We start from the raw sequence: 21,466 nt of genomic DNA on the forward strand, positions 1-21,466 counted from the left end.
AGAGAAGTTGTGTTCCAACGAAATCGCTCCGACGAAGACCATCATTACTGTTCCGTCTTCCGGTTTTTAGCTGCAGAGTAAATGTAAAAGTTTGTCAAGAAATTGTAAAATATAACACAAATGGATTCGGGTGATTCTAAAGATGGAGCTACAACTAGGAGGAAAAGCGTCAGACAAGCATCTAAGACAGGTTTGACTTTATAAACATCATAAAATGGTAACTACAGAAATGTCAACAGAACCAAATGCTACTTTCCTGCAATAAATACGTTATTATCTGTTCAAAAAGAAAGAAATTGTAATGTACGGCGAATACTTTTTGTTAGGGGTTTCATCCTTATTATAACGTTAAATCTGTTAAGAAAACAGTCGTATCGTTGCTAAGCGTAACGTTAAACCTTTCTGTTTGAGTTTAGATTCAGGGCTCATCGTTTGTCTTTACAGTATTAGTTATCAATTAAATGCTAAAAAAAAATGTTCAAGGTCAGCGTATCCGTACATCAAGTTTATTATCGCGGTTTTATATGATAACAAAGTTTTGCAATTTCCGTTGAGATTTTCTCGTTCATACGTGTGTACCTTGCTTGCCCTTTATAAAACGTAGCAAAAATGTTCTTCTAAGGTTACTTTCTCTTTTTATGTAACACAGGTTATATAGAATTATATAGTTGGGATTAGCTAACTAGGCTAAATTGGTCAAATATCCACTGGTTAGGTTGCATGTGAGTTAAAGAGTTTAATTTTAACATATATTCTCAACTCGTTTAGTGTAAACTTTTCGTAAACATTTTCTTATAAGGCTATTATTAAAGATCACAATGAATACAGTTGTTGATATTATGTTATTTATATTATATTTACTTTATAAAGGTCCCATCAGTTGATTGGTATATTTCTGTAAGATAATTTCTCGGTCCATCATTTATCTTATAGCTTTATACAGTGCCGAACTTACCAGACCCCGACTAAAGAGAACTCGGGAAACGAGGAATGATGATGGGGCATCCAGAGCTGTCAATGGATCCAAGGAGTCCAAGAGCCTCGAGAAGGGGGATGATGATGATGGTATGTCAATTAAATTAAAATAAAAAAATTGTCTTACATTTGGTTTCTCAGGCAAAACGTATTTGTTATGCTAATGTTTGCACTCTTTTTATTAAACCAACACAGAATCCCCTGTTAAGATCCAAAAGCTTGAAGAGAAAGAGAAGGCAAGAGATATAAACGAGAGAGGGGATGGATTTAAACACACAGATGAAGCAGATGAGGAGATGGGCGAGGATGAAGACCAAGATCAAGATATGGTCTCAGATGAGGAGGCTGAGCAGGACCATGAGCCAAGTTTGAAAGGTAAGATGCTATTTGAGAAACAATGTGTTAGGTCAAAATATATTAAACAGATGGTGCTATATTCCTTCAGTGGTTTTCTCACCCCATTCTGGGACGGTAGAAAAGCACCCTGCCTGTGCATGGGGAGAAAATCTGGGAAATGAGGTGATACTGGGCAGCCGAATATCCATTCATAACAAAACTGTGGACCATGAGACACCCAGACCCAAAACCCAAATAAAAAATTACAGACCAATCACAACATCTGGAGGTTTGTTATCATTAAACTTACCTTTCAGTTTCCAAATAATGAACAACTAATGTGCATTGAAATGCATACACATGTCAGTTGTAGTTCATTTTACTCACAAGGATCTTTTTGATTGCAGATCCCTCTAGTTTGGGTGCTGTACCACTGGAAACCCGACAAGAGGATTTAAGAATGAGAAATAAGAATAGCCTGAAATATCAGAATCGCATAACGGAGATGGCCAAAAGTTTGTAAAGTCTTTATATTTTAATATATATTAGAGTAAGCATATTTTTATTATTATATATGAGTAAGCACTTATATATTACTTAATAGAGTAAGCATATTTTTACTGGTAAAAGTGCACATTATGATGCTTGATAACGGTCTTACTGTATATGTTAAAATGTTTCATGAATTTTAGTTGATCAAAGTTTATATCCCTTCACTAGATGACCCTTGTCCTGATAACTGGGACAGATACCCATCTAAACTCCAAAGGAGCAACGTCTACTCAACAGTTAAATATCCCGTCACAAATCAAACCACTCCTCACAAAAACACAGGTAAAAAATATGTTTTGTATTTGTCACTCACTTTTCTCATATTTTATTACTTGAAAAAAGATTTATACATTTATAATTTAGTCAATTAAGAAAAATAGCCAATAAAAAAAAAAATTGTAGATCATAATTATTTTACTTCGTCGTCAAGATTTGAAGAATCTGCAGAAACCAGTCGCCTCCAAAGCAAGTCCAGTCTCTTCCTCTCGAGGTATTTTTTTATGTCCTTCATCTATTCCACATAGTTTAAACAAGCAGATTTGTGTCACATTCATTATGCTGTTTTTTTCTAGGCTGGTTGTGGTACATGTTGAAGCTTCTGATACTGGCAGGGTTGCTGGCTTTGGGCTTTTTGGCCTATCATCTGTTTCTATACTCCTATTTGCGTCAAACTGAAGTGTCCCATTCTGAAACAACGCACAAATTTGATGTGGAGTTAACTGCTCTAAAGGCGCTTTTTCCCAGTCAGCGTTCAGTGTTCTGGAAGAGGAGTGGGATACATCTTAAGCGCCACCTGGAAATGGCCAGCCCAACTGAACCGGTCAGTGTAATTCTGACTGCTGGCCTTCGGGCTGAAAGGACGTTGGGCTGCCTTGCTCGAAGCTTAGCCATGGCGTACTCCACGTTCCATAATGCTTCAATCATAGAAATCAACGGGACCACCAAAAGTGCCATAGACAGTGATCAGGTCAAGCTGGAGATTGATGAAGCACTGAAGGAAGCGTTTGAAGGTGATAAACCTGCAGCTGTTGTGCACCGTTTTGAGGAGCTCCCTCCTGGATCTACGCTCATATTCTATCGTTACTGTGACCACGAGAATGCAGCTTACAAAAAGGTTTTCCTTGTCTTTACTGTGATGCTTTCTGTGGATGAAATAGCCTCAACGGCCAGTCTGAGTGCAATGGAGGACATGGTACATGACCATGTAAAAGAGAAGTTTGTCTCCTCAGATAAATCTGCTACGTTTAATCAAATGGATGTGGATAAACTGAGTGGACTGTGGAGCAGAATTTCTCATGTCATCTTGCCGGTGGCTCCAGAGGAGAAGTTTGAACAGCAGGGATGTAGGGGCTAACCTTTACAGAAAATCATGGGATTGAATCACTGTATTGGGCTGGATGTCTATTTGTAGAGTTTTGAGTCCAAGGACCATTTAAATGTACATAGATGATCTTTATTCCAAAGAGGTTTTTTAAAAAATGTGTGTGTTTATAAATGTTTTATACAAATGGTTTTGTATTCGACGCCATTTTGTTTCTTTGTTTTCTTTGATAATATTTGTGTGTGAAGGCAGACACTTGACTATATTATAACAATGCATTTGGCTTACAGTTGTACATTTTTTCCCCAAGGCCAGATGCGGTAATGACTGAAGTTTTGCACTGATGTTTGAAGTTAAAACTCTCTTTAATTCTTTTTACCAATCAAAATGTATTTTGGGTTCATGTATTTGCTTGAATAAGATTATAATAATTAAAAGTCAGTCTATATTTGTTTTCTTGTTGTGTGTCCTTTTCTTGTTCTTTGGATAATACTATTTTGTCATAGTTCATGTTATGGTAACATTTGAAACATTGTATTTAGTTTATATATACAGTATAATTCAAAAGTTTGGAGTTGTTTTTTATTTGTTATTGAAAGCCTAATGTTAATAAAATGTATTGGATAATAGATACAGTAAAAACAGCAATATTTTGGCTTAATTTAAAATAAATATTTTCTATTTTGTATGTATATATTTTAAAAAGTAAATAGGGCCCAAGCCCTGAAAGGGCGTGGCAGGGGGGCTCGACAGCGCCCCCTTAAGAGGGGTCTGAAAACTTGATAAATCAAACACACTTGCTCGTACATGTATGAAACTCGGTACACATAGATCTCATCGGGCCGAACAACTTCGGAAAACGCATGCTCTGGAATTTAATATTCTCCTCCGAGGCCATTGTTTCGATCATTGCCAAACTCGCGGTTAGCATGAGATGAACATATTGAAGTCAGGATGCTAAATTGCGAGCAGATTTTTGATATCTCGAATGGTTTGGCCGTTACGAAGTAAACAATTTATGGCGAGAAAAGGGAAACAGGAAGTGTGTTATAACTGGAGCAAACATTGACTGATTTGGATGAAATTTCAGCTGTGTGTTCGTTGTAAGAGGCCGATCACATGGATATGATTTTTGTGAGTCAAAGTTATAGCGCCACCAACTGGCAGCAGAAAGTGTGTCACTTTCAAAAATGATTTGAATCACCATCTTATTATAGCCACCCAGACAAAGGGTTCCGCTGCTGTGTTTGTAAACGGCGTGTCGTCGTTGATGAATTTAAAGTCCGGTTTTCGGTGTGCGATTGCCGAACCAATGTCCAAAAGTGTCTGTCTGTCGTACGTAGTAAGGCAGACAACATCCAAGACAAAAAACACAAAAACTATAAACAGAACAAACAAAAAACTACAATGCTTCAGCAGAGCTTGCGACGTTGTGGCCGTCCTCGGCGCCATCTCATCTCAACACACACATCAGAGATGTCAGTCTGTGGAAATGGGCAGAAACGGGCAGGGATGAGGGACTCTATAGCACCACCTTTTGTCAAAAGTGGGGGGGTTAGTTTTATCTATAGTCACCAAACTCGGTACCTATATTGTTCTCTTCGAGCCGGACAACTTTATAATTTACAGTCATTAGCTCCGACCAACAGGAAGTCAGATATTTTGGTTTGAACATGAATTTATGGATAAATCAGGCTCTGAGTTTTTACGTTCTCCTCGTAGGCAATTTATTCAATCTCCACCAAACTAGGTCAACATAAAACAAAGATACGGAAGATGCTAAAATGCAAACGGATATTGGATAATTCAAACGGTGTTGCCATGGCGATGGATTAAATAAGGACAAAAAAGGGGAACAGAAATTCTCTCATATCTTGTAAAATCATATTTTGATTTCAATTAAATTAAGATTGTATGTTCGGTAATTGAACTTGGATTAAATTAAAATGACTATACTATTTTTCAGATCAATATATTTATTTATTTAAAATATTTCTTTGAATAATCGATTCTGTGTCTGTGTGTGCTGCCCTCCCCTCAATGAACAGAAGATGGCAGCATTGTGTTAGTTTTGAAACAGGATAAAAAAACGTTCCATCTCTCTTTCTCTCTGCCAATCCCTCTTTGTGTGTGTGTGTGCTTATGTGATTTATGAGGACACAAATTTGTATAATGACATGAGTATTACACTGGTATTACAACATAATCATGGGTTATGAGAACATTTCCTGTGTCCCCGTAAACCAAATACCTTTAAAAACATACTAAACAATGTTTTATTAAAATGTAAAAAAGCAGAATGTTTGCGTGTGTGTGTGTGTGTGTGTGTGTGTGTGTGTGTGTGTGTGTGTGTGTGTGTGAGTGACTTTCTCTCTTGATGATGATAATTTACCTCTTGAACCTGGATTAATTTAAAATGAATATACTATTTTTCAGATCAATATATTTATTTATTTAAAATATTTCATCTAAATACCTCTCACTGTATGCCCTCCCCTCAATGAACAGAAAATGGCAGCATTGTGTTAGGTTTGAAAAAAAAAAAAACCTTGTTTCTCTCTCTCTCTCTCTCTCTCTCTCTGTGTGTGTGTGTGTGGAGGGGGATGGCTGGATATCCATTGCTTGCAGCATATGACAGCATTCTGATGGTGTAAAGTTTAACTCATACATTTGTAGGCATAAATGTGGCGTATTCAGATGACTTTGATATAGTTATTTTACATTAAGCGGGTTTAACTTTATATTGCAGCAAATGATAACTCAAGGGCAAGACTGTAAAATCATGTTGTACTGTCGTGAGCCAAATAAAATACCAGATCACTCCAAAAAAAAAAAGATCAAAGCTGTCTTTTCTTTATCTCTCCCCAGAATAAAATGCTACTTTAAAGCCTAATCGAAGTCAATGGACATATTGTGTTAATATCTGCCAGAAATCGCTGCAAATACAGTGAAAATGCTGTCTATCCTGCTTAATCCTATTAAAACAGATTGACAGCGCGGAGTTGTTTAGAACTATTGAGAGCTCTATGGCTCTAGTCAGCACAATATGGCCGTCATCTGATTGGCTTAAGCAGACGGTGGGTGGAGTCTACCTATTTGTGGATTTGTGTGAGTGTAGACGCTAGAAATGTTTCAAAATCCACGCGCTGTGCTGCGATTTACAAATGTGCAAGAAGAGATCCACCAATGCAGAGGAAGAGATTCACAAATGCACAGGAAGCGATTCACAAATGAATGCAAGGCAGAGTTGTGTTTGTGACATAACATATGTGTGGATATTTTTTTTATTCACAAATGTCATTGTATTTATTTGTGAATCTAATTCATTTTTGTGAAACTCATGCATATATTTGTGGATCTCATTCTATTTATTTGTGAATTTATTACATTTTTGTGAATCTCTTTACATTTATTTGTGGATAATAATCTATTTGTTTGGAATAACGCAACAAATCTATCCCCATATTTGTCACTCACTTTTCTCATATTTTATTACTTGAAAAAATGTTTTATAATAATTTATACATTTATAATTTAGTCTATTAAGAAAAATAGCCAATAAAGAAATAAAATTGTAGATCATAATTATTTTACTACTTCGTCAAGATTTGAAGAATCTGCAGAAACCAGTCGCCTCCAAACCAAGTCCAGTCTCTTCCTCTCGAGGTATTTTTTTATGTCCTTCATCTATTCCACATAGTTTAAACAAGCAGATTTGTCTCACATTCATTATGCTTTGTTATTCATGTTTTTTCTAGGCTGGTTGTGGTACATATTGAAGCTTCTGATACTGGCAGGGTTGCTGGCTTTGGGCTTTTTGGCCTATCATCTGTTTCTATACTCCTATTTGCGTCAAACTGACGTTTCCCATTCTGAAACAACGGACAAATTTGATGTGGAGTTAGACGCTCTACAGGCCCTTTTTCCCAGTCAGCGTTCAGTGTTCTGGAAGAGGAGTGGGATACATCTTAAGCGCCACCTGGAAATGGTCAGCCCCACTGAACCGGTCAGTGTAATTCTGACTGCTGGCCTTCGGGCTGAAAGGACGTTGGGCTGCCTTGCTCGAAGCTTAGCCATGGCATACTCCACGTTCATAACGCTTCAATCTTAGAAATCAACGGGACCACCAAAAGTGCCATAGACAGTGATCAGGTCAAGCTGGAGATTGATGAAGCACTGAAGGAAGCGTTTGAAGGTGATAAACCTGCAGCTGTTGTGCACCGTTTTGAGGAGCTCCCTCCTGGATCTACGCTCATATTCTATCGTTACTGTGACCACGAGAATGCAGCTTACAAAAAGATTTTCCTTGTCTTTACTGTGATGCTTTCTGTGGATGAAATAGCATCAACGGCCAGTCTGAGTGCAGTGGAGGACATGGTACATGACCATGTAAAAGAGAAGTTTGTCTCCTCAGATAAATCTGCTACGTTTAATCAAATGGATGTGGATAAACTGAGTGGACTGTGGAGCAGAATTTCTCATGTCATCCTGCCGGTGGCTCCAGAGGAGAAATTTGAACAGCAGGGATGTAGGGGCTAACCTTTTGAAGGGGCAGGTCAGATACCTGTGTCTCTTTTTTATACACCTATCCTTCTCAATGTTCATATATTCAGTCCTTAAAGAATAAAAGAATATCTAGAATGTATGTCTCTCTCTGGCGAAGGAGAGCGATGGCTGTATCTTTGTTTAGGTATTGGGTGTTCTTTTGATAAATGTCAGGATCCGCTGACACTTACTAGAGTGCGATTATACCCTAGTGCTTTTGTGTGTGCGTTGCATGATCGGTGCAGGCCCAATATTGAAGATGGACTTTTTCTGCACACGACACCAGACCTGAAAACGCCTTTCTATGACCTCCTGGGTCATTGTGATCTAAATCTAGTCATGGGGCGACAACTTTACCCATTTTAGTGATATGCTCTGCTATCTATCCTTGTGTGGAAATTTACCGTGACTGCATTTTCTCTGCCAATCAGAATCATTCCACATGGCAGTAATGACGTGGCTAGACCTTGAAAACAGTATAACTGTTCAGAAATTGTATGTACGTTAGACGGAGGCTGGGAGACTGTTAGAGGGAGTGCGGCCTACAAATTCCTTGTGAGCTGGCTTCTGCTGATGAAACGGCAAACTATTCTTCAGTAAATTTTTCTTGAATTAATCTAACTCCTGACTCTTGGTCTTCATTTTTCACTTCTGGTCCTGGGTCCTAAGCTGTTACCCCAACAGTTTTGGTGGAGGATTCGCGAGCAATCACTCCTTGGTACACCTCTGGCAAACAAGTAAACAAGGTAGTAAGCTTTTGTTATTTTTGGTTAAGGCTGTCTGACTGGAAGAAATTGGAAAGGGGGAGCAGTGTACTTCGCTTCACTTGGCTTCTCCAGGGGTCTGAGTCCCCAGGGGTGAGAGTGCTGGAAAAAGTGAGGCATAATTGTGAATGATAGCATCATTACATGCTGCTTCTCCAGGGGTTAAATTTCCCAGGGGTGAGAGCGCTTAGGCATAGGTAAAACGGTAGCTGCATTACATGCTGCTTCTCCAGGGGTTACATTTCCCAGGGGTGAGAGCACTTAGGCATAGGTCATCATTACATGCTGCTTCTCCAGGGGTTACATTTCCCAGGGGTGAGAGCACTTAGGCATAGGTCATCATTACATGCTGCTTCTCCAGGGGTTACATTTCCCAGGGGTGAGAGCACTTAGGCATAGGTACAAAAGGAGCGGACTCAAGAGAGGGTGCCCCAGTGGGCTTCATAGTGCAATCACTTCCCCTACAGGAGGCCGTCTTGGACCAGCTGGTAAGGTCCCGGGGACATTGCAAACCTGTTCCATCTCTTCCAGATCAGATAGGGGTACCCCGAATTTAGAAAATTAGGCAGTTAGGGATTAAGTTATTAGTTAAACAAAATAAAAATAGATTCAGGGTTGTTTGCCAGGGATGCGTCAGTAACGATCCTGAGTAAAATGTAAAGTATGACAAATTGGCATGGACCAGTATAATTGACTTTTTCGTATAAGTGTACTTTGCAGTTTCATCACGCAGAAGCCACAGCTGTGTTGGTTAAAGATCGCCGCCTCCATCTCTGCTGGTATAATTTCAGGTGAGTATGAATTTTGACTAAAATGATGGCTAACAATTTGAGTGACATGATCAGTAACTTGATCAGTCCAGATAAAGATTTTGAGACGAAAGAGAGCAAACGCTGTAAGCAGCTCTGCTCTGAAGCCCTAACTTCAAAGAAATTTGCAGGAATTATTAAGTAAATGGGCAGCAAAGGTTTTAATTCTAATTGGAAAAGTTAATTAGAAACTTGACTGGCTAAAAAAAAAATTCTAACTGAGATCAATTGGAAGAAATCACTGGAAATGATGTAGGATTTGGTCTGTGTAGTCTGAGTAAAGGACTTGAAGTTTTTTTGAAGAAAAAAAAAAAAGGCCAAGATATGTGTGAGCAGCCAGTCCTATCTGCCCCCTTCCCTCCTGCGCTCTCTTCTCAGAGCAGCTGCAGATATAGTCACTGACACAGACTGAGAGTCAGACGGAGGGAATTTTAACAGAGGTGCACATTTTGAAAATAATGAAGTAGTAATAAGTTCAATAAATTAAAGTCTTCAGGAATTCCTTTTAAAGGAAAGATCTATGATCATTTTAATATAAATTATGAGGCAAAATTAAAGACAATGATGATAAAAAGTGAATGGCAATAAATATATATTTAGAGACATAGAGAGTTTAACTGACAAAAATGTATAATAAATGTTCCTGTTCCTCTAACTGTTGAAAAAACAATTCTGATAAAGTTTATTTGACTGGATGTTGGTAAAAACACTGTAGGAGAATTGGTGTTAAAAATGTAGAAAACCCTAGAAGCTGATGTTTTGGTTCAAAAGATAAGCTCGTGCTGAGCTGTAATAAAACAATTTGCTTATCTGAATCTGGCCCATCATGTCATTTCTGGTGCTTGGCTAAAATTGGAAGAGTAACTCAGACTCAATTTGGATGTTTGAAGTTTAAATGTAGCCTATTGTATGGGCAAAAGACAAATATAAAATTTGGATAATTTGAAAACATAATTCCTGGATAGAGTTAAAAGGATAATGTCTGATGTTTATTGGAAGACAAATGTAATCTCTAGCCAAGTCTTATGCTGTGCTAGAGTGACAAGTTAAAAGTTTATTAAAATGCAGTACCAGTCCTGAATGCCTAGGAGTCTCTCTCTCTCTTTCGAAACCAGCTCAAGGCTGATATCTGAGCCTGTGCCACAGATGATAGAAGATATTGATGAGTAAAAGCACAGGGCATCACTTGAAAATAATAAGACATGTTTTAGGTAAAACATAGTGTTTAAAAAGGTATAAGATGTTTTTTTTTACAGAAAATCATGAGATTGAATCACTGTATTGGGCTGGATGTCAATTTGTAGAGTTTTGAGTCCAATGACCTTTTAAATGTACATAGATGATCTTTATTCCAAAGAGGTTTTTTTTAAAAATGTGTGTGTTTATAAATGTTTTATACAAATGGTTTTGTATTCAATGCCATTTTGTTTCTTTGATAATATGTGTGTGAAGGTAAACACTTGACTATATTATAATAATGCATTTGGCTTACAGTTGTAAACATTTTTCCCCAAGGCCAGGTGCGGTATGACTGAAGTTTTGCACTGTCACACCAGCAAACTTGTCGCTTTTCGGCGACAATCGTTGTTTTCTTGGTCAATTGGGTCATTTACGTGAATCGCGTAGAACCGGAGAGTTTTTGTTTTGGTTCAGGTTCAGTGCACGCGTGTTACCGAACGGTTTCCGGGTGCAATCTTTAACAGTCGGCTTGTTTGAAGCGCGGAACACACTTCAATCCGAGTTCCCACATGAACATTAAATATTCAGTCCATTTTATCACGAAATTCAAACGATAAAGGTATGCTGAGGATACATTACAACTTACTGTCATGTGTATATATGTGGTGTAATCGCTAAATCAGTGTTTCAACGGCGGAAAGACGTCAATATAACTGCTTGTAAACTAAACAATGTCATGTAACGTTAGCATCACATTTAACGTGACCACAGGCAGTCATTCAGTGTCCACAGAATTGTATTCACTAGAGAAATCAACTCTTTCACTAAATATATGCTCTATTTTAGCCTATATATTCATTATATTCTACTTAACCTGTTAGTGATGTCTTGATTATTTCATGCATGTTAAATAAACCTGTCATGAAAATGACAGTCACTGTGTATTTGATTATATTTCAACAACCAATTGGAGAAAAAAAACAATTTTATAATTAGATTTAGAAGTTAATGCAAAAACTGCCTTATGTGAAGTTTACATGTTTGCATACAATGTGTTATTTGATCCAGAGGGAGGCTGGAGATATTGAGTCCGAATGGACCATGTTCTCCACCTCCATTGTCGCTGCGGCCGCTCGGAGCTGTGGCCGTAAGGTCTCCGGTGCATGTCGAGGCGGCAATCCCCGAACCCGGTGGTGGACACCGGAAGTAAGGGATGCCGTCAAGCTGAAGAAGGAGTCCTATCGGGCCTGGTTGGCTTGTGGGACTCCTGAGGCAGCTGACATGTACCGGCAGGCTAAGCGGATTGCAGCCCGGGTGGTTGTGGAGGCAAAAACTCTGGCCTGGGAGGAGTTCGGTGAGGCCATGGAAAAGGACTATCGGCTGGCCTCGAAGAGATTCTGGCAAACCGTCCGGCGCCTCAGGAGGGGGAAGCAGTGCCCTACCAACGCTGTTTACAGTGGCGATGGGCGGCTGTTGACCTCAACTGGGGATGTCGTCGGACGGTGGAAGGAATACTTCGAGGATCTCCTCAATCCCGCCATCAAGCCTTCCATTGAGGAAGCAGAGGCTGGGGGCTCAGAGGAGGACTCGTCCATCACCCAAGCTGAAGTCACCGAGGTGGTCAAGAAACTCCTCGGTGGCAAGGCACCGGGGGTGGATGAGATCCGCCCTGAGTACCTCAAGTCTCTGGATGTTGTGGGGCTGTCTTGGCTGACACGCCTCTGCAGCATCGCGTGGCGGTCGGGGACAGTGCCTCTGGGATGGCAGACCGGGGTGGTGGTCCCTCTTTTTAAGAAGGGGGACCGGAGGGTGTGTTCCAACTACAGGGGGATCACACTTCTCAGCCTCCCCGGGAAAGTCTATGCCAGGGTACTGGAGAGGAGAATACGGCCGATAGTAGAACCTCGGATTAAGGAGGAACAGTCTGGTTTTCGTCCCGGTCGTGGAACACTGGACCAGCTCTATACCCTCTACAGGGTGCTGGAGGGTTCATGGGAGTTTGCCCAACCAGTCCACATGTGTTTTGTGGATTTGGAGAAGGCATTCGACTGTGTCCCTCGCGGCATCCTGTGTAGGGTGCTCGGGGAGTATGGGGTCCGGGGTCCTTTGCTAAGGGCTGTCCGGTCCCTATTCGACCAAAGCAGGAGTTTGGTCCGCATTGCCGGCAGTAAGTCAGACTTGTTCCCGGTGCATGTTGGACTCCAGCAGGGCTGCCCTTTGTCGCCGGTTCTGATCATAATTTTTATGGACAGAATTTCTAGGCGCAGCCAGGGGCCGGAGGGTGTCAGGTTTGGGGACCACGCGGTTTCATCTCTGCTCTTTGCGGATGACGTTGTCGTGTTGGCCCCTTCTAACCAGGACCTTCAGCATGCACTGGGACGGTTTGCAGCCGAGTGTGAAGCGGCTGGGATGAGGATCAGCACCTCCAAATCCGAGGCCATGGTCCTCAGTCGGAAAAGGGTGGTTTGCCCTCTTCAGGTTGGTGGAGAGTTCCTGCCTCAAGTGGAGGAGTTCAAGTATCTAGGGGTCTTGTTCACGAGTGAGGGGAGGATGGAACGGGAGATTGACAGACGGATCGGTGCAGCTTCTGCAGTAATGCGGTCGATGTACCGGTCTGTTGTGGTGAAGAAAGAGCTAAGCCGTAAGGCGAAGCTCTCGATTTACCGGTCAATCTACGTTCCTACTCTCACCTATGGTCATGAGCTTTGGGTCATGACCGAAAGGACAAGATCCCGGATACAGGCGGCCGAAATGAGTTTTCTCCGCAGGGTGGCTGGGCGCTCCCTTAGAGATAGGGTGAGGAGCTCAGTCACTCGGGAGGAACTCGGAGTAGAGCCGCTGCTCCTCCACATCGAGAGGGGTCAGCTGAGGTGGCTCGGGCATCTGTTCCGGATGCCTCCTGAACGCCTTCCCGGGAAGGTGTTTCGGGCATGTCCAACCGGGAGGAGGCCCCGGGGAAGACCTAGGACACGCTGGAGGGACTATGTCTTCCGGCTGGCCTGGGAACGCCTCGGTGTACCCCAGGAAGAGCTAGAGGAAGTGTCTAGGGAGAGGGAAGTCTGGGCATCTCTGCTTAGACTGCTGCCCCCGCGACCCGACCCTGGATAAAGCGGAAGAAGATGGATGGATGGATGGTGTTATTTGAGTGTTGATTATTATACCTAAAAATAAATAGCAACTGAATTTAGGCTAATAGTTTGGGCTCTATTTTGTTAACCTTTAATATTAAGGTGCAAGTAAGGGCTCCCTATATAGTTTACAGCAATATCTTCAATACACTTTTAGATATAATTTAATTAATTCAAGGACAGACACTTTTTTTTTCTTCTTCAGTAAACCACTGTTAAATCTAAAAAGCAATTTTGTAAAACTGCTGTACCGAACCGTGATTTCAAAACCGAGATACGTACCGAACCGTCAGTTTGGTGTACCGTTACACCCCTGTCAGTCTTTTATTTTTTGTGTCATGTGTCACAACACTTCCTTGAGTTCCAGGCGTTTCCGTGTTGTAAATAAAATAATTTTTTGTGTCATTCTCTTTAAGTCACGCTCAGAAATGTGTCATTTGCATATTAACATATACATTAACAAATCATTCCAATATGCTGATTTGGTGATCAAGAAACATTGCTTATTATTATCAATGTTAATAATAAGAAAGTTGTGTTGCATAATATTTCTGTGGAAACTTTTTTCAGGATTCTATGGTTTTGTTTTTGGTACAAATGCCTTTAGGCTACTGTCACGTTTGACCAATTTAATGCATCATGGTTTCATGCAAAGAATTTATTTTTCTATTAAAAAAAAAAAAATCTAACTGACCCTAAACTTTTGAACTGTAAATTTCTACAGACTCTGAAACAGGATCAGTAAAATGTTCCATTATGTGAGAGGACAATTGGCCCTCATGTGTATAGCCAAACCTGGACACACACACACACACACACACACACACACACACACACACAATGGGTGTGTGTAATCCTATGAGTGCTTGCGAAACTGCAGGTGACATGACTCATAGTTATACTTTAATGCCACAGGAAGAAAATTCTTAACCAGATATCTACAAGGTCAAAGTGCTTTCAATAATAGTTTCATTGTGAACTTTTTTTTTCCCAAACGAGCCTACTGCGGGTTAGATTAGGTGAGGCACTTCAGGTTTGAGGAAGTTCCACTCAAAAATACCGAAACAAACCATAAGGTTACGCTACAAATCATTTGTGTGTTCCTTTCCCATTTGTATGCCGCTGTATCAGTTTGAAACATGATACAAATCGCGCATTTGTGGTATCAAATCCTCGCGTCTAATTCCATGTTTGTTTTTGGAAAGAGACATATAATATTGTCTCCCCTTTTCACTGCAAATCCCTATTAGAGTGTTTCTCAAGAAGTATGTAAATGCAATTTTGTCTGTCAAAATAATGGAAATCACTTTGAATTAGGCCTCCCATTGTTCCAGGCAATGTGTTTAGACAAAGCCTAATAATATAGTCTACAGCGATATTCAAAACGTTCTTATCGATGCGGAAATAATCGATGGTTATTTATGTTGTAGTAATTTGTCAACGCTTTTACACTTTTAAATATCCTTTTAATATCCGATGGTTTAAGGGTGAGTATATAATGTAATTTCATTGTAAGCCTACCCATTTTTTTTTGTGGAAAATGGTTATTCGGGGCCGATTCTAGGTATGGCATCTGAAGAGACAGAAAAGGCATCAAACGGCTGCTTTGCCCACTCATGATAGGATTCAGTCTGTAGCAGAAAAGCAGGACAGAAATGTTTGCGTGCTATCAAGGTGTAAATTACTAGGAGTTGTATCTTCGTTAATATGTTCGTTCATATTTATTTGTAAAGATTAATATAGCCTACAGCTCAAATTAGATTTTTGATTCATACCGAGTTGAAATTAGAAACCCACATGAAAAGATACTATAGTATATTATAGTAAAATTACTCTAGTAAATAGGCATACTATAGTGTTTTTGAACCATAATATAGTAAATATACTACAGTAAATTAACAAAGTGTAGTAAATACTACTACAATATACTACATTTACTGTATCTTTACTATAGTATGGTTCAAAAACATTATAGTATTTACTAGAGTAATTTTACTATAATATACTATAGTATTTTTTCATGTGGGAAACCTCGCATGGAAAGAGCAACAGCCTAATGTAGTGTTTAAAACATAGGATATGCATAGTTGTGTTGAAACCTTGCCCTGTTTGCCTTGCTTTTAATGTCTGCTACATAGGCTACCTGCCAACTTTTCAAAAAACCTTGGAGTGAGATTTTGTCTGGGGAGATCAAAATTATGCCGCACACGCAACCACACAAGTTGGTGGCTCAGATATCAAAGAATTGGAATTAATTTGATGTTGTACCCATGTATAGGCCTACCCTGCATCCTGGTGGTTTGTGGGGAGGCCCAAAGCCGTTGATATGGGCAACCTACTGGAGATGGTCAATATTGGTTACATTCTGTGAAGCAGACATAGCTGAAGGTCCACCCCCAGGAAATTCAAATACTGTAGAATAATAATGTATCTAGAATATTATATATAACCATATTTTAAATAAGGTCGGTGTACCGGTCTGTCGTGGTAAAGAAGGAGCTGAGCTGTAAGGCAAAGCTCTCGATTTGCCGGTCGATCTACGTTCCTACTCTCACCTATGGTCATGTCCTTTCGGTCATGACCCACAGCTCAAGATCCCGGATAGAGGCGGCCGAAATGAGCTTTCTCCGCAGGGTGGCTGGGCGCTCCCTTAGAGATAGGGTGAGAAGCTCGGTCACTCGGGAGGAGCTCAGAGTAGAGCCGTTGCTCCTCCACATCGAGAGGAGCCAGCTGAGGTGGCTCGGGCATCTTTTTCGGATGCTTCCTGGACGCCTTCCCAGGGAGGTGTTCCAGGCACGTCCCACCGGGAGGGGGCCCCGGGGAAGACCTAGGACACGCTGGAGGGATTATGTCTCCCGGCTGGCCTGGGAACGCCTCGGGGTCCCCCCGGAAGAGCTGGAGGAAGTGGCTAGGGAGAGGGAAGTCTGGGCGTCTCTGCTTAAGACTGTTGCCCCCGCGACCCGGCCCCGGATAAGCGGAAGATGATGGATGGATGGATGGCATATTTTAAATAAATGTACAATTTATCATTTTGACTCCTAATTTAACATTTTCCCTGTTCTTAAAAATTGTTTAAATTCAGTTATGTGATGTTTTTTATAAAACGATTGCAAAACAGGGTGATTTTTAGAATTTAAGCTTTCAAATAATACCTATAATGATTAGGCAAAACTTGGTTTGAATAAATAGTCTATATTGATGTTTATTAAACACAAAAGCTAATTTATTACTAATTGTATCAATTATTTATGATTGGTTTATGGTTTATTTCCAATAATGAGTTCACTGTTTTCATTAAAAGCTGAGCAATGTGTCTGTAGGATTCTCTGATGATAATATTAACGATGTTAAAATAATGTTAAGATCTTTAACCAATTTTTTGGCAGAAAAAGCATATCCAGAATTATCTACCATTAATGATAAACTAAATCCTATAAAATCCTCTGCTTCAGTGTATTGCAGATATGGATAATCATACATGCATGCGTATAACTACGGTTGCAGACGCACAGGCAACATTTGAATGTTCACAAAGCGTGTTCACGACAGGTGTCCTGACATTTCATCCTACCCGTCAGATTGTCCTACCAAGGCTTACTGCGCATGCCCACATCAACATTTTTTATTTTTATTTTTTATATTTACATTTTAAGGGTAGGTTTAGGGTAGGGATAGGGGTAACTTAGGTATGGATATTAATGGACATTAATGAAGCAAATCACATTAATATGATTCTGGTAGCACAATCTGATAGGTAGCATTTTACATCCATATTTAATATTTATTTATTTAAAATATTTACATAGTTTTAAGGGTAGGTTCAGGGTAGGAGGAGGTATGGATATTAATAAAGCCTCAAATCAGATGAATATGATGCTGGTAGCACAATCTGATAGGCAGCATTTTTTGCTGTCGCCTCGTGCTACCTACTGTTTTAATGGGAGGTAGCAAAATCTGACAAGGTAGGACAAATCGACAGAACATGAGACATTGGATGTGTGGCGTGAGATGCGTGTGAAAGCAGGCAAAACCGTGTGTCACACGGCGAAAGCGTGAGAACAACAAAGAATGCGCTGTTCATCTTTCAGTGTGGCTGAAGCATGGAAGCAGGTTTCCGCCACAGTTGAGTATAAAAATATAATTCTGTTAGTTTTTCATTATTATGACTTATCTCATCATATTGAGCAAGTTTCTCATAATAATGACTTAGCCTACTATAATAATGAGTAATTATGTATAATGAGCAAGTTTCTCATAATGACTTAGCCTACTATAATAATGAGTAATTATGTATAATGAGCAAGTTTCTCATAATAATGACTTAGCCTACTATAATAATGAGTAATTATGTATAATGAGACAATAGCCTAATGATAAACTTCTCGTAATTATGCTAATAATAGCCTAATGAGAAACTTTCTCGTAATAGTGAGAAATGATATGGAGTCAAAATACTGCCACATAGATTTGCAAAAGAATAAAGTATTGCAAAAGAAAATAAAGTTTTGCAAACAAAAGTAAAGAATTATAAAATAAAAATTAAAGCTGCAAGCAGCAATGAAAGGGCCCTCGCACATGCACCGCCACCCGGTGGCCTCAGGAAAACAGCGAATAGTGGGCTACATGCATTTAAGTGGGTAAATATAGGAGAAATATGGCAAAGTCACATCAATGTGCCACACTTCCTGCTGCCAGAAGGTGGTGCTATGACTATAACTGAATATTGGAATGTAGATGTCTTCAGGTTAGGACTTTTATCAAACATGTGACGTTTCGGGCAGATCGGACATTGTATGCCTGAGTTACAACAACTTCCTGTTTTGTGGCGTAAATCGCATACATTAGCACGTAGCCAAGTTTTGCTTGATTTAATGTGTTTCTAGTATGTTTGAGACTTGATGGCATATTAAAATGTGTTTCTGGGAGGGAATTAAAGAGTAAATCATGGAATTTCCTTTTGCCAGCAGGTGGCGCTATGACTAGCTAATATTGGCATGTAGATGTCTTCAGGGCAGGACTCTTATCAAACATGTGAAGTTTGGGGCAGATCGGACATTGTATGCCTGACTTACAACAGCTTCCTGTGTCATGGCAAAACATCAGACTTTGACAGGCCTCCACGGACACGCCCTTCAGCGAAAACTCAAGATCTTCACAATTTAACATCACTGAGGTCTTTAAATTAGACTGTGCAAATATGATGTTGATCTGTTTAAATCTCTAGGAGGGGTTCGTTAAAGTACAACGTCTGGAAATGGCAAAAAATTCAAAATATCTCACTTCTTGTTGGGTTTTTAGATTATGCACCAAGGGTCTTTTTTTGTAGGTATTGGGCTGTTACATGTGTCTACCGAATTTCTTGCTCGTACGTGAAACATAGCTCGAACGGCGCTTAATTGAAATTTTGTAGGTGGCGCTATCGAGCCATTTTGCCACGTCTAATTCTGAAACCCATATCAGACGTAAATGTTCGCCACTTCTGACGCGTGTGCAAAGTTTCATGAGTTTTCGAGCGCGTTTAGGCCCCTAAAAAGCGATTCATTTGGGAGAAGAATAATAATAGGCTGAGCAAATACAATAGGGTCCTCACACCATCGGTGCTCGGGCCCTAATAAGGTATTGAGAGAAGAAAATAAGTTTTGCAAAGAAAAGTAAAGAAATTGCAAAGAGAGTTCACGTTAGCCTGTAGTCCACGGCTAATAATAAACACCACTTTAACATGATATCGAACTTAAGCAAATGCTTTTAATACATGTTTAGTCGTAATCAAACAAAACCATGCCTGTTTTAATGCTAGTAAAAGTGTGAGTAGGCTACATGGAAACAATCCACCCTCATGCCTCTCAGCCATGGTGTCTTTATCTGTGCTGATCTGCATCTTGAGCAGATGATATCACTCGGAGGGAGTTTCTTGATTCCACCCCCCATGTCAAAACAGTGCCATGAAGTGAAAAGCGCAGAAAAGTGAAGCGCAAAGGGGAAACAGTTTCGCAAACTCACACTTGACTGAAATGCAGAATAAAAGGAGCGTACTTTTTTAAAAAACAATATTTTATTTTTCTTTAGCAATTCTTTATTTTTGTTTGGAAAACTTTATTCTTTTGCAAATCTATGTGGCATTATTTTGACTCCATACAATTATGAATAGTCATTATTACGAGAATGTTTCTCATTATTATGACCTAGAGAATTATATTATTTTACTTAACTGTGGCGGAAACGGGCTTCCATAGAATTGATTCACAGCAATTCGAACAAATTACCTATCCCTGACCCCGCCCCTAAACCTACCCCGGTTTAGACAAATCGTACGAATTAGCCACCATTGAAAATGCGTACAAATTGCTCGAGAGATAGCGTTGACCATTCACATAGGACGCATTTTTGCGCTTTGGTGTTCGACTTTATTGGTGTATGACTGTTGGAAATCGCCGTTTCCTCCACAGTTCTTTGGTTTGTCAATAAGTAGACGCAAGAGATTCAGTAAAAGTATAAAAGTAACTTGAAAGTTTAATAAAGCAAAATCAGATCAGCTTCTGAGCTCAGGATTACAGAACAGCAATATCAATACTGCCATACGGGCCGTCCGTAATGTCTCTCAAAGCTAAGTATGCAGTTTTTATTCTTGTATTGGTGACGCCTTTTCTCCTGGTTCGATGAACACCTTCCAATGGCCTTTGCTCCTCTCGACCTCCCTTATTTGGCATCTGCACACAAAAACATACCAAGCATAGCCGCTCCCCCACTGCCAGTTCATGGTTTCAAATACTTTCGCTTTCAGAGCGTGCCTCTAGTTAATTCATATGGTGACTGGCTTTAGTCACCATAGGCCTCTGCTGTAAGTGGTTACACAAGCATATTAAAAGATTCCAAACATATTGTAATATACCAAACATAGTTAACCTTTTTAGATAACACATAATTGTCCCATAAAACATAATTATCCCACAATGACCTAGTGTATGCTAGACAGCCTCTCTAGGTAAAAGTTGGATAAGATGGGTGCTTCTCAAATTGAATGCTTTCCTGTACCAGCAGTCCTTCTGAGGCCTAGTCTCGGCATTGAACGCAAGAATGAGACAGTCTATTTATGCTGCGTTTCAGGCAGGTTTGTGAGCCCGTAAGTTACAACTTCAAACCACCACTCACGACTTTGTAGCGTTCCAGGCAAAGTCACGCCAAACTGCCTGAGCACAAGGAATTGTGGTAGCTATGTAAACAAAGCATGCCAGACTGTATGGGGCTTATGCTGATTTACAATCATTTCTATCGTCAAAAGTTCTACTCCTTGCTTATTTGAGGGAAACATTGGTGGAAAAACGGCGCATACGGCAAGAGAAGCTGGTATACCTTTTATTTTACGTTATTTGTTTCATAAACACAGCATCCGTAGGGGCTGCCATTGTTGTTTCGCGGGCTATGTGACGTCTGAATGTGTAACTGGGAGTCAGGGGTGATTCTAGGATTTTCATTTTAGGGGGGCTCAGCCCCCAGTGAGGGTATGAAAAAAAAATAGTAACACTTTAGTTTAGGGTCTAATTCTCAATATTAAAGCTACGCTATGTAACTTTTCCGTCCACTAGAGGACGCCTGTTCAAAACAAAGGCGTAGTTTCATGACGCCATGTTTGAGCGCAGAATCTTGGGACATGTGGTCTTCACCTCACAGCCGGTGGAAAACAGTCAGGATAGGACTCGGGCAGAAATCATGTTCATGGATGCGATTATTAACATTACTGTAGTCTGAAGCAGAGCAGGACCAAGTGTTGTGGAGCTGAGCAAGGCCGCAGGAGCGATTCAAGAGCTGGACTGTTATTATGGCATAGACTCATGACTGGAAAAGAGGAAGTGCCGCCGG

General features: G+C 40.2%; 2 protein-coding genes across 3 annotated transcripts; both read left to right on the forward strand.

The window, feature by feature from the left end:
- Nucleotides 1–9: 9 nt before the first annotated feature.
- Nucleotides 10–3,821, forward strand: LOC307132366 (torsin-1A-interacting protein 1). Of its 2 annotated transcripts, none has more exons than XM_079826617.1 (8): nt 10–190; nt 934–1,065; nt 1,171–1,350; nt 1,421–1,600; nt 1,719–1,826; nt 2,032–2,145; nt 2,294–2,353; nt 2,436–3,821. In XM_079826617.1, exons 1-8 carry the CDS (start codon nt 121–123, stop codon nt 3,215–3,217), a joined length of 1,626 nt encoding a protein of 541 aa, XP_079682743.1. In that variant the 5' UTR covers nt 10–120; the 3' UTR covers nt 3,218–3,821. The 2 variants fall into 2 exon arrangements, with proteins under 2 accessions (XP_079682743.1, XP_079682744.1); XM_079826618.1 differs by having other exon boundaries at nt 1,451–1,600; nt 2,436–3,814.
- An 839-nt stretch (nt 3,822–4,660) lies between these two features.
- Nucleotides 4,661–7,723, forward strand: LOC307132177 (torsin-1A-interacting protein 1-like; the record flags this gene model as incomplete). The annotated part of the gene is given in 4 exon segments (XM_079826344.1): nt 4,661–4,730; nt 6,791–6,850; nt 6,943–7,275; nt 7,278–7,723. Coding segments are annotated over 4 exon segments (909 nt in total).
- Nucleotides 7,724–21,466: the final 13,743 nt, after the last annotated feature.

This window comes from Gobio gobio, assembly GCF_949357685.1.
Source record: "Gobio gobio genome assembly, chromosome: 10".
Classification (NCBI taxonomy): Eukaryota; Metazoa; Chordata; class Actinopteri; order Cypriniformes; family Gobionidae; genus Gobio; species Gobio gobio.

Bases quoted from the DNA above. Each gene is read 5' to 3' on its own strand.
- LOC307132366 (XM_079826617.1), top strand. From the start codon at position 121: ATGGATTCGGGTGATTCTAAAGATGGAGCTACAACTAGGAGGAAAAGC. The intron at 191-933 runs GTTTGACTTTAT...TTTATCTTATAG, and splicing joins CAGACAAGCATCTAAGACAG to CTTTATACAGTGCCGAACTT. The intron at 1,601-1,718 runs GTTTGTTATCAT...TTTTGATTGCAG, and splicing joins ACCAATCACAACATCTGGAG to ATCCCTCTAGTTTGGGTGCT.